General features: G+C 43.7%; 1 protein-coding gene across 1 annotated transcript in view; it reads right to left on the bottom strand.

Annotated features, from left to right (window-relative positions):
- Nucleotides 1-13,480, bottom strand: part of glrbb (glycine receptor, beta b) — a 31,847-nt gene extending 18,367 nt beyond the window's left edge. Inside the window, exons 1-4 of the mRNA XM_084353962.1 lie at nt 13,022-13,480; nt 9,795-9,933; nt 6,400-6,506; nt 4,452-4,519 (exon numbers count right to left, since the gene is read on the bottom strand). Coding sequence (XP_084210088.1) covers nt 4,452-4,519; nt 6,400-6,506; nt 9,795-9,916 — 297 coding nt within the window. The 5' untranslated portion in view covers nt 9,917-9,933; nt 13,022-13,480. The remainder of the gene's footprint in view (nt 1-4,451; nt 4,520-6,399; nt 6,507-9,794; nt 9,934-13,021) is intronic.
- Nucleotides 13,481-14,081: the final 601 nt, after the last annotated feature.

Here is a 14,081-nt window from a genome sequence, read left to right as displayed (position 1 = left end):
AATGCCCCAAACAGTTACTGCAGCTGCTGGTGGTCTAAAGAACAGTGCATCTAAAGGTTAAAGTTGTAGTTTTAGGCAGCAGAGTGGCAGGACAGCTTTCTGTGTGAAGTTTGCACGTTCTCCCCGTGTTTCGGTGGCATCCACTACCATCAAAACATGTGCATTAGCTCTCCAATCAGTGCCCTTGACCAGGACACTGACTTAGATAGGGTTTGTCCCCGGGCACCATATGTTGGACGCCCACTGCTCCTCAGGGACGGGTTGAATGCAGAGAACCAGTTTTCCTTTCACATTTTATGATTGTAAGTGATAAATAAAGATTTTCTTAGAAAGTCTGTTGGAGCTGGAGAGGAAGGTGACATATCCATTTTAAGGCTTTTCTTCTGTTATGGACGTGTTTGGGTCACATGATCCCGTCCACATGTCCTGTGGGCCCACATGGGTCAAACACGGGCTGTAAATATGGGTACCAAGTGGGTTTGTCCACAGGTTGCATGGATGCTCCACCTGTGTTTACCTACATTTAACTCGTATGGGCCCACGTGGACCTGCATTACTGCCGCTGTGAAGAAATCCTGACAGAAATCTTTGGCTTGCTTTATTCAGTCTTGTTCAGCCCATGTGAGTGACAAGGCCACAACAAGCTCCATCCTAAACTTGGCAGCATGTTGAGCCTCAAAGCAAGTTAAGTTTATCTTGGGCAGCTCATCTGTTGCGGTTGGATGACGGGTTGTTTTTTGGTCTTTCAGGCGTTCTTCCATTTTATCTTTGGCAGGAGGAATCTGTCCCAGTGCAACATTTTGAGATGCCACCTGCCATCATCGACCTTCTCCTAGAAACTACAGTACGTTTCCACGCAACGTAAATGCAATTCTGAATTATGCTGATGGGGAAACGTACTTGGCCCAGCCATTAGCCACCAAAGTGATCCTCACTTAGGCCTATTTCTCGGACATATGTAATGTGTTTGCTGACAAATAAGCCAGATTGAATGAGCAGAGCGGATTTTAGTTCAGCAGATTCATCTCCTTAAAGTTTTCTCTCACTTTCTGTCGATGTGTGTTTGGCTGGCACAATATATTCCTACTGAAACCATTTGAGCTGCAGCCAGGTCTGAGGGTGAGAGGCAGCCAACTGACCTAAATGTGGTTTTATAGTACATCTGTTCTATGGAAGTACATTGGTTATGTGATTATTTATTTCTTTCTGTTTTTCAGCACTTTGGCACCTTTTATCTGCAGTCATCCTGCTCCACACTGGACTGGACTATCTGAGTATTTATCTACATACACTAAGATCATTCATCAGTACCAGTCAACACATACAATAACTCATTTTTATACAGATGTGTGTGATATCTGTATTTGCAGGCACTCTTGTGTATTCTCCAATAAGTTAAACAAAACATTGTGCAAGTGTTGAGTGTATACTTCTCATGTAAATCTACACATCATACTGTATACATCGAGGATACACACTGACAATAATGCAGAAAATGTATGATAGGCACAATGTCTATAAGGAGACAAAACACCACATGAAGGCTGCCACCCTCCGTCCGTCCATCTGTTGTGAATGCATTAGGGACTTTTTTAAAAGACTCAGCTAACACCGTTCTGCAAACAGAGGTCTTAGGATGGTTTATACATTCAGCAGAATGTGCTTTATTTTCCTGCCAGTAAACATTTTTGGGAGGTAGAGCGGCGGTCAGACTGTTGATATCTCATTTTGGAAAGCAAGCCGTCGTTTCTATACAACCTAATTTTAGACGCCCGTGTCCAAGTAGTCTTCAAGCGACAGCATGAATAGCTACAGACTGTTGGCTCCTCTCGCCTTTCTGAGAACCAGACAAGGAAATATATCTTCCCTCTGGCTCACCGTCAAGCTGCCAGGACTGCATCTGATTCCAGAGAGATTTAACACAACCGCTCGCTGTAATCACGAGGAAAACTCAAGCTGAGAAGTGGTAAAGAAAAAAAAGAAAGAAATGCACATTATTTCATCTCACAACATCAGATGAGTCATTTTCTCCTGATGGATGTGATCATAAAGTGAACGTGGATGTGTTAACTACTGCGGACGGCCGAGGGAGGTGTAAATGATGAGAGAGAGTTTCCTGAGATCAAAAACCCCACAGAGTGATAAATTGAGGGGGAGAGGTGACCAGCTGTCTCCTCCGTCTCCTCCCGGATTCGTTTTGAACTTTCCTCACTTCCATTCTCTTTCTGTCTCTCGTTGGGCGTCCAGGGGGAAGAGGGAGGACAGAAGTCACCATCTGGGAGTCTGTCGTCTCTGTGTCTCAGTCTCAGTCTTGGCTCTTTCGCGATCCAATCTCTCCTCCTCCTGGCTTCTCTTTCTTTCAATTCTTCCCTCTCTTGCTCTCTTTACTTTTCCCTCTTCGTTTTTCTTTCTTGCATCCCTTTCACTCCATCTCATTTCTTCTTCCTTCCTCTCTTATTCTGCTCAATTTCCTCATCCCTGTCTCGTGTTCCTCCTTTCTCCTCTTGTTTGTTTCGTCCTCCTTTTCCCTCTCTCTTCTCTTCCCTTTATCCTTTTTTACCCTCTCTAAGGCTTCCTGCCCGTATTTCTCTTACTATCTTTCACTCTTTCCTTCCGGTCCCATCTTCTTTTCTTCCTCCTTCCTTCTTTCTTCCTTATTTCTCTTCATATTCTTTATTTTTTCTTCTTCTTTCTCTTTCCCTCTTTTTCTTCATCTCATGTTTTTTTCTTCCAGTATTCGTGCGCGCCACTTGTGTACTTTGAGTTTTAAGGATTTTCCACTCTCAGCATGCATCACCCTGTAATTGGTCCTGGTGCGAAACTCTCCACTGGAGGAGTTTTTAAGTGAACACACTCTACTCATCTGCAGCCAAAAGAAATATTTCCAAAGTGGATTTTCATGCAGCGCCAGTTCCAGGATATAGGATCCAAAGCTTTGTTCAGAGTGTCGCTCCTCATGAGGATGAAGTAGGAGAACATTTATTTCTATACTGGTCTGACACAGTGTCCAGACCTGCAACACGACTCAAAGGTCGCAAAGGTTGAAAAACTTGTTCTCCTTCTGTTACCTTGATGCCTGAGGTCTGCAGTATGTTCTCTTACCAGATCTGGTTTGTTCATACAAGAAAAATGTCAGCAAAAAGTCCCTGAGTTCACCTCAGCTGCCGCTCAGTACACAGGTTCCCTGCTGAACTTGTCAAAAATGTCACAAACACAAGTCGTCGAGGCTGATATGTGTCAGGATTTAATCTTTGGCTGGGTTTTTTTGAAGAGATTTAAAATGTGTTTGTAATCACAACTTGTAGTCTTCTCTAGCTGGCAGTGGATGCAACTGACACAACACTGCCAGTATATTCACACTGTGAATGACGTGGAGTTGGCCTGCAGCGATGCATTTGACAACAGAATGACTGCTTTTGCAAACACAGCAAATTGTACCTGTTCATTCTCAGCTGTTTCTGAAAAACATGATGTTTTATCAGATTTGGCCTCATGATCCATCGTGTTACCCAGAGGTCCAATAAGTGTCTGCATGATTTGTGGGAATCTCAAAAAATGTCTCACTCCCAACTTGTCTAATACGGCAGCTTGGTCGGTGGCCATGAGCGTCAAACGATGATGCTCTACCTTCCCCTCTAGAGTCAAGCGGCAGGAAAGAGAAGTAACAACCCCGCCTACATTTAAGGGTCCTGTCCACAGGAAACGCAAAGCAAATCTAGCGTTTAGATACAGTTTGCAGGGATTACATAGGGTTCAAAGGGTGCTAAACCTAAAGTAATTCAGTTGAAATGTAGCTTTACAAGCTCAGGTTGCTGTATTTGACACCTTGGGACTGAAAACAGGAGAATCATCATGTTGAAGTCTTGTTTTATTACATGTTTTCATTTACTCTGTGCAAATCTTTTCTTTTGGAATAAAACTGCAGATTACAACCTGTGAAACTGTGCTGCACGGAGCAGTCCTTGGAAAACAATCAGGTCAAACTGTGGATCCTGGCACTCTGCACTGCATTAATTTCAATTATCTTGTCACATGATTGAATATATTTACTGAGAGAAACACTCGATGTTAATTGGCTCCTCCTAGCAGCTTTAAATTAAAGCACACCGGTAAACTGTGCTTATTAGAAACCTTCAGGAATGTTTCCTTTATTGTTTCCTGAGTGATCAAGTCGACCCAGCGCCGTCCTTGAGTCTAATCTGTTCACTCGCTTTCAAACAGCACTCCTTTATCAGCAATTAAGCCATCAGATAAATGAGGCATGAAAACCCCCAGTCTTCATAATGATTCACTGCTAAAGAGTCTGATAGCGTCGACAAAACACGCTCATGCATTCCTCCTCAAACTTGTAGGATGAAGCAGTTTTCAGCTCTGATCCACTGCCTCTGATTGGCACAAGTATTGATCATCAATACTGTCAAGATTAAAGTGCGATTTAAGTGAATTCTTACCATGGTCGTCTCTTGGATGGAGCCGAAGCTGTTGATGAAAATGTTCACTCTGTCCTCCACGGGGATTCCTGGATTTAGAAAGAGGAAAGACGAGATACTGAGTCCGCTCTGCTTTTACAGCTGCTTTGCACCGAGCGCGAGGTGCCTCTGTGCTTATATGTCACAGTAAGTGTCACTGCGCTTTGTAAAAGCCTGTATATCTTTATTCATACATATTGCACCTGGCGATTACAGTGATGATAAAGTGTGTTACTGATATGGATTTGTGAAGGACTTTAACAACATTGCAAAGTAATAAAGTTGCACCGTCAGTCAGTCTAACACTGTGAACATTTACAATACTGGAATCTCTCTCCACGTTACCTTTTGCATAAACTAATAAAATCCTTGATGAATGCAGCCTGCTCGCCCTGCTTTGAATAAATGATTTCCTCTGAGGTGTTTACTGGCGGCTCATGAGTTTCACCGGATAAACTCTATCAAGCAATTCACAAAATGAATGTGCATATACAGTGGAGGTGGCGTGCAGCTCACATCTTCCACGCATTAATGCAACCAAGCCAACGAGTTAATATTCAAGAAGCGTTTCTGTCGTTGGCTTAAACGTGTCTATACGGTCATTAAGCAGTTCACACTTCTTGTGTTTTTTTTTGCTTTATTTTAGGCCTGGGCCAAGTTTTTCACAAGGCACAGTTCAGGATGTAATTCGGGAGATTATGACATGGATGTTAATGGACCTGGAGCTTTCAGCCCACCCTGAAATGGAGAGCAGATGTTTGGCCGTCGGACCGGTCACAGGGGCTCGCAACACATCAGACATCGTGTCCCAGATACAGCTCCAGCTGCCAAGTGGCCAGAGGACGGAAACTAACAGAGGATCTACCTGGAGACCGGTAAAACCATCAGTCAGAGCCAGAGGTCGCCAATCACTCCTGTTATTTTTATGGCTGTTTCTGTGAGGCTGAAGCCTGGTTCTTTCTACAGTGCGACACTTGCAGTACACTTTAAAGACGGACCGGTGGAGGACAGTAAAAATCAGTGGCAGATTTTAGAGGGAGGGGGTTTGCTTTTTCATTTCTATAGGGTTTCAATGTTTCTAATTAATATCAACTAATAGGATTAATGAGGTGTGAAATCACAATAGTGTCACTAAATTCATGCTCTGTCATTTCTTTAAGATTTGTGTCTTGAAGGGCTGCTCTACCAGTTTTACACATCAAAGTGTGTTTACAGGTCTTGGGGAGTAATACTGATGTGAAGCAGTAGTATTAAGTCTTTGTGGCTACAAAGGAAGCTGCTGATGAATTGCACTGTGGGTAATGTAGGCACCAGGTTTTGGAGAGCAGTTTACTGGTCGAGCGTTGCACTCCTATAACACTGTTGGACTCATTATGGACAGTCTAAAAGCAAATCATCAAAATCGATAAAGAACCAGAAAAATGACCTTTTAAAATTCCATGCAGGCTGTTTCCTTTTCAAAAACCTGCTGCCTACATTACCCACAATGCAATCTAACAACATCACTGGAGGCAGTTTATCAGATTACATGTAGCTTCCTGTGAAGCCTCAAAAGCCTGTTTTTACTACTTTTTACATAGATGCTGTAGTAGAGGGACCTGTTAGAGAAGAGTTACCCAGAGTCATAGATTTCATTCCCAGCAGCCTGCTCGTGTCAAACTGCACCGTGTTGAGCAGTCTGAGTCAACCTGAGACCATCAGCTTACTGTAACTGTGTTGTTGGACATGTTATATATGCATAACAGGAAATTAATTTCCATTCATGTCTCAAGCTTCATTAATTCAGAGATCTGTTTGTGCACCAAGTTTGTGGAAGAAATATGGATGTACATATTAATGGCATACGCTTCTTTTAATTAGCATGACAGAGCTGCGGCAGAAATGTAAATGAAAAGTCGGCAGAGACGGATGAAGAGCAGAAGAGTCTCACCTTTGAAGTTGGGCCTTATTCTGGGATCATAGGTGATCAGTAACCTGTTCAAGATGTTACTGGTTGAATTGGCAGGGACTCTGGCCAGATCCTCAGATGACAGCTGTCTGCAAACAAAGAGACAGAGAGGGAACTGCAGGCACGATCACATTAGCAGCTCAAATTCCTGACAGATGAACGGCGCAGATGCACAGTACGCCCACTTCTACTCTGTATGCTTTCTGATTAAACTCTAACCCGAGAGAGATACCAGTTAGGAATTAAATTAGCTTTTTAACATTCTGAGAAGACGGGGGGGAAGTTAACATTATCCTTCAGGCAGATTGAAGATTTTTTTTTCAGCTTTCAAGGACAATTAAGTCATCAAGCATCATATTTCTAATAAAAATACAGTGAGTCTGCAGTCATGCTAGCAGCTCTGTGAAGCTGTGCTTTGAGCTAGATGCTAGCATAAGCATGCTAACAATGAAAATGCTCACATGCTGATGTTAAGTAGGTGATGTTTACATGTTTATCATGTTATCATGCTAATTAGCACTAAACAGTACAGCTGAGGCTAGATTGTTTCAGGATATTTGAACATAAAAGGGTCAAATAATTGATCAAATTCAGTAACTTTATTAATATCAGAAAAATTGTAATTTCAATTAATCTTGCATGTGGGTAAATAAGAGTATAAATAGCTTGTTTAGACAAACATTATACTTATTATACGTATATCCATGTTTTAAAGAATCAAAAGTCAAAATTTCCCCGTGAATCATCCTGCAAGATGGCAAAAGACATCTGTCTACTGAAAATTACCACTGGAACATAAAGTGGTGACTTTCAAAGACGTTCAGCCAAACATCGTTTGTTTTCTGAGGTTGACTGATGAAAAAACAATGGGACAAAGAGGGGGAGAGAACAGCATCTGGCAGGAGCGAGAGGAGAACAAGAAAGCCTCCTTGTGGGTGGCAACGAATCCTCCTGCCAAAGAATTTCCCCTTCTCAAAGCACTTTACATATCATTATGTAAACCTTATCATGCACCGAGGATGAGTTAAAGTGCTTCGCAGGAATGCTGTGCAGTGTGTGTACGTTCTGCGGTTCTTCTGATCAAAGTGAAACACATAATTCCCATCCACTAAACCCCCGTTTCTTCTCTCTTTTAACAGACCCTTCTGACAACCTCCAAGCACAACAGCTAAACTGGAACCAAGTGGTTCCCCTTGATCCACGGAGGCATCCACAGCACTAAACACGAAATATGTTATACAGCTTACACTTGCCAATACTGAGACTACATCAAACGCTTTCCCTCTTATTTCCCAAAGTTTCATTGTCGAGCCATTTGTTACCATTTAAGGAGGCAGAGGGTGCAGCTCTCCACTGCACAGAGACAATGGATAGTTGAAGGCACGCTAGGAAATACTGATGTTAATTCTCTTATGAGACATATACAGAATTTACCTTTTCACCTCCACTATCCATGACCTGACCACTGCCCCACTTATTAAACACCTCCTTACACGATGCATAATTTACTAGACAGCTGCTGTACATAAGGAAGTGCTAAGGCAGCGGCTACAGTCGCATCATTCTTTTTTATTTTCAATCATGTCACGTTGGAAGTATTCAGTTTTTCTCTGAACACCTCATGTTTTTGGCAGATTTTGGTATTGATTTCCTGGATGTCGATCGTGCCTAACCGACTGTGATACAGTCTCATATCAGACTTATGGAGCTCTGCAGTGAAGCAGCTGATGAGACTCGGTCAAACATGATTGGTGGATAAAGAGTGGAAAAGTAAAATCCATCAAGCGTAAAGCAGTAATGCTTTGAGCCACTACTGAGGCACTTTAAACAACATTAAGGGTGAATCCCACCAATTTCACATATACAAGTCGCTTGATGAGTCACTTAGTCTGATAGCCAGACTGATCTCCACAGTGCTGTGTCAGTGCAGGAGGAACGTCTCGCTGCACCCATTAACAAATTTGTCATTGGGTAAAAAAAACCACTCTGGCTTGTTTGTATTTTTTTAACTAATCACATTACAACCCAGTCAACACAATAAATGTTGGCAATGTACATTCCTGCAAACCACAGATGTGTTGAAACTTCACATTTCTTTGTTCTGCAACTTTATGTTTCTTTAGGTTTAATTTTCCATTTTACTTTTAGACAAAGCTGTTTTTAAAGTCTGGTTAGGTTCAGGCACAAAAACCACTTGGTTAGGGTTCGGAGAAGATCGTGTTTTAGCATAAAATATGTCTCAAGTTGTCCCGAGGTCGCCTTGAAGATATCAGTCACATTTACACATGTTGAAACGGCGTCTTGTTGGCCACCACCATCCCCTCCGCTTCCCCATATCAAAGTCAAGTCATACACATGTAATGTGAACTTGATATGACACGTATTGTAGAAATGTCAATATGGTGAATGTATCTGTGTTTTGCGGAAATACAAAATGCCAACATTTTGTTCCGGTGACTGGGCTCGGCGTTAAAATGGCCAAAAAATCCCCCCAAATGAAAACGTAACGACCGCTAAACTTGCTTTACGTTTGTATAAGATTCAGCAAAGGGGACACAAATGCAACACTTCAGGCAGGCAGATTAATAACAAGCTGAATCCAAAAAACAAAAGACAGGCAACAAAAGCAAGAGACCAAGAGCAATACAACTAAATTAAGTACACACCAGGATGAAGAGTGGGGAACACAGGAAGGCAGGAGACAAGGACCAACACAGATGAACTGACAACAAGTAAAGGGACACATGGACTAAATACACAAGGACTCATTATCAAATAAAGCACAAGTGAAAAGGAAAACAAGAAAAACAAGAAAAAGACAAAGACAGGAAGTGTAAAACAAAACATGACACACAGGGATAAAACCCACAGAATAAAACAGGAAATACCTAAACTGAAACCCCAGACCATGACGGTTTGTATCGTTAGCGCCCCGGGTTATGGCTAGGGTAACTTAGGGTTTCCAGCCTGGAGGCTGTTGTTGTTTGGCCCAGTGGCAAGGGTAACAAGCAGCCTGCCATTGGTTACCAGGCTTATACCCACAGTGCACATCTGATGAGTCAAAGTACCAGTCACTGGGAGCTCCACTGAGCCACTGAACAACAGGAAGTCTGGGTTAGGAACTGGAGTCATGCATATTTTAAGGACATCGGTTCCAGGCAAGATGATTGTGATGAAACGACTAACAGTCAGGTCTGCAGCAGCGATGTATCACTATTCTTCTGTCACTATTTCACTGTGTAAAAACAGAAGCCACCTTCAGGCTGTAAAGCTCAACCAGCTCTTCTGTATTTGCAGTAACTGCTACAGGAAGTCCATACGTTCTGTCGCCTTCTGCTTCATATGACAGCTCAAGGTGTTGTTTGTTCTGTACTTACGATGGACAGTAAACCTGCTTCCCTTTCTTCTTTCCCTTCTTTGTTCCCTTTTCTTTGGCAGATCCTCCCTCTAGACAAAGAGAGAGGACCAGGAGAAAGATGGCGAGCTTCTTTAAGCCCATTCTGCTGTGAGCTGAGCCTGTGGAGGAAATAAACAAACTGTTTAAATAAAGAGAAGGGTCCTGAATGGTGTGCAGCTCAATAACCTGAACTCAATTGTTTTCTCTTCACATTCGACAAATCTCAGCACTCATTTGCACATGAAGACAGGACCGCTCCAGCTTTTTATCTGTTTCCCTCACCACTGTGACTTTGCCCCTTTCCTCCCCGACATGAGGGATCCCCATTTACTCTGGATGCGTGTCACATACAGTGAATGTCTGAAATGTAAATTAATCAACCCGACACGGTTTAATCAAGTAGTGCAAGTTCGCAGCATAAATCCAATCAGCAGAGTAATGCACCTGAATAACGATGGTCATTGAGGACTCGCCAGGTGACTGTGACCTCTGAGGGACGGCTGAGATAAATATCACCTGAAATATCCTCGACTTCAGTCTGGAACCTGCAGCAGAAAGTCTTAATAACGCTGTTTCTTCACCTCTTTTTTTGTTTGTCCACAGCAGTTTATCATGATCGTTTTAAACTGTATCATTTGGTTTGATCTACGACGGCTGTGGTGTTAAAGTTCAACCCGTTTTGAAGCCACAAATATTAAAACGTAGAAGATAATATGGTCCGCTGTGTTTACCATTAATCTCTTTGTTAGATGGTCCAAAGCAACACAACTATACATACACAAATGCACTCTTCCACACAAAGCCACGGCATTTTTGCATTTCTTGATGGGGGCTATTAATCAGCTCGCAGCCATGGTACCTGTGTGATTCATTCCCCGTGCAGGAACGCGCTGCCCTTTCATTGCATCGGGACATTGAGACTAACAGCAAAGCCAACAGGCTCACCCCCCCGCCCCCCCGCCCCCCCGCCCTGCCAGCAAGACTGTATATTAACTGAAGCAGTTTATTGTCTAGACAGAGACACTCTCCCTCTCTGTCTCACTGCCTCGGCCCAGTAACTCCCCGACTGCTCCTCGTCTGAGCATTGATCATCATCTTCTCCGCTGGAAATCGTTTCCAGCGCTCCACTCAGCACCTTCCGTCTCCAGTGCAAACAACTCATCTCACCCCGAGCGAAGTTAACATAGTTTTATCAACTTGGAAGATTCCTGCAAAACGGGACGGTCCAAAGTACGTCAGCGCTGACCAACACACATATCAGATGGCAGCAGCTGGAGTGATCGGGAATGTTTAACTTGGCAACTGATCACATGTCTTAGAAACTTTTTAGAAACCCGTCTTCTTTCTAGGATGTCTGACCCGCTCCAGCCTGACAGGAGGATGGCTCCAGGTCTAGTACGCATGACACTGAAGAGATAAAATGTCTTTTCAGTCCCTCCAGGAAGTTGCGATGTTGCAAACACCAGTCCTCATGAATTCTGCACAAGTTCATTTTAATAATAATAATCACTCAGCAAATCTGACCAATCACAGGGCTTCAGCCTCCTGGAGGGACTTTTATGAACATGCAGCACATCATGGCACCTTTTCTGCTTTCATCCTTTAATATTAAAGCAAGTTTCAATCCAACCTCTCGTCACAGGTTACATGTTTTAAGATACGAGCAAACTAACCGAAGAGTGTTGTTCCCTTTGAGTTATTTTGATATTTTAACAGTTTTTCAGTCCTGAAGAGCTGAAACTCTTCAATATAACATGACCATAAATAATTAAAAAGCAAAAAAATAACAGTATTTGGGCATAAACATCTCACACAACCCGAAAATATAACTTGTGATGCAACCTCTTGAGTCTGACGTTGCTTCTCGGCTCGGGTCGATTTTTCTGTCCGAACCCGAGCAAGTCAGAGGGAGTCGTAGCAGTTCTGTTTTTACCGTCTGAACCCAGCTCGACTCAGACGCAGTGAAAGTAACCTGAAGCGAGCAGTTGTTGTGTTACCGAAGGTATTGCACCAGCACATGATTTGACCGAACCCAGACGGGAACAGTTGGGACGGGTATCTGTGCTCGAGGACTAAGTAGGTAAAGCTCAGTATTTCACAAGAACAACAGAGAGAAAAGTTAGTAAAATGAACAGAATATTCTTCAGAAGCAATTTTATCATCATGCAGTTATGATAATATGAAGAAGTGACTGGATTGTTATTGTTTATCAGCTAAACTTGAACCTTAATCAAGCTGTTTTCAGAGGCTGTTGTCTGCTCTGCTCTCGGTCCGCCTACACTGGAGCAGATCTGAGTGACTTTTTAAAAACTTCATGGATTTTGTTTCGGAGCGAACACGTGTCCTCTGTGTACATTTATATAAATTTAAGGAGATAACAAGGGCGACACGCTGAGCCGCTCCCCGGGCAGGGAACTGTGGATTCAGCTGAGAACAAGTCCATAAATTGACCTTGGCACCGCCTGAGTCAACTCTGTGCCACTACTGTAGAGCATCGCCCGGCTGTGTTTTACCGCTGGCAGTGTTGCAGCTGCGGAGGCTTCGTCATGCAGCGGCTGACAGTGACTCAAGCAGCCTCACACGTTGCCCCACGGGATCAAGGTCAACACGCTGCTCTGCTGCACAGAACTTGGTTGGGCGGAGCACTTTTTAGATTCTGGGACGAAAACATGCCGTTATATGAAAAATGATTCCTGTAGGGAGGTGACAGTGAGTATTTAATATTCATGCACTATTAATATTAATGGTAATACAATACAGCTTGATGATGTGGTGTAAATAATGTTTCATATTCATTCAATATTTAGTTTTGATCATACTGAACACTTCTCTGGAGCATCTGTTGTTATTTACCTCGCTGTGCCATGCTCAGGAGGAGCGGCCTGCCCGCCCCTGCTCCAAATATACAACCAAAACAGAAGCACCTATAGGCAGAGGACCGGGGCACCCACAACCTGTGGATGCACCGAGTCTGTTTGTAACAAGAGAAAAGTAAGTACCAGAGCCAGAGCCTGAGCCTGAGAGGAGCAGAGGGGCTGCGAGCACAGCAAACAGCGACCACCATGACGGGGGTTGGGTGTTGGGGGAGATGCAGGAAGGAGCGTATGAACGCGATCATGCGATGTTTCAGCTCACGATGAGCGCACGTTACGCACATAAAACACGACAAACCGCTCGTCACAAATCATGCCACGCATCCCCACTCACCGTTTCTCTTTGGCACCTGACAGTTCCTCCAGAAAACTGGACCCAGTGACGCTGACTGTCGTTACCAGAGCCTTCCAGACCGCTCTCCGTGCTTCTCTCCCATTCTGTTCTCCGCGCTCCTCACGAGAAGCAAATTAGTTGAATGGAGGCGGAGAGAAAAAGTTACATCTCGGCAAAATGCCAATTTCTCTGTTGTTTAGTTGTTTTCTAGTTGACGCGCCTCGGTTCTGTTGTTGTTGTGGATCAGTGTGTGTATATGGCTGCTGCCCTTTCGCCTCAGCTCGGGATGCCCAAGATGGAGGCTTGCGTGTACCTGTCATGCAACATGCGCAGTAGCGGCTGCACGGAGCCGGAGAGCATCATCAGTCCTCCCATCAGCATCAGCATCAGCCTGAGCATCAGCAGCGCTCCCCGCCTCCATCCAGCCTCCATCCAGCCTCCATCCAGCCAACATCCAGCCTCCATCCAGCCTCCATCCAGCCAACATCCAGCATCCATCCAGCCAACATCCAGCCAACGTGACGTGACGGCAGGCAGAATGAAACGCTCTCCCTCCCGTCTCACTATTTATGGCGCTGTCTGTGTGGTATTTAGCAGCAGATGGACGTTGGGCACAGGCTGTGTGATAGGCTGGAGACCATGAAGCACATTAGGCTCAGGGCTTCCACTGGTATTTATTGTTGAGATAAGCTTGACATAGATTCAATGCATCTACATGTAATTGTGGAATCTGATGGGTGAGATGATTTATGTCTAAATGAGAAAGTGACTGAAAGGAAAAATGGAACTAAAGGAGCAGTCCGTGAACACATCAGGGCACATTTGCATGGACGGCCATGAGTGAAATTCTGGACTTATTTTGGTTGATGTGTTTTAAGATTATTACTGATATGAACTAATGTTAAACACATCATATCTCATGAGGTTCATCAGCAGATGGAGAGTCAAGTCCTTCAAGTACTTAAAAAAAAATAGAGTTGGCCATCAGCAGTTTTTCCTGAGCTTAGACCCAGCTGCTGGCTCTGTCCGTTAAAAAAACATTTCCATCATCATATGGGGC

The sequence above is a fragment of the Pagrus pagrus genome (assembly GCF_965226575.1).
Source record: "Pagrus pagrus genome assembly, chromosome: 5".
Lineage (NCBI taxonomy): Eukaryota > Metazoa > Chordata > Actinopteri > Spariformes > Sparidae > Pagrus > Pagrus pagrus.
The sequence above is the reverse complement of the archived record's forward strand: the minus strand, read 5'-3'. Positions and strand labels throughout refer to the sequence as shown.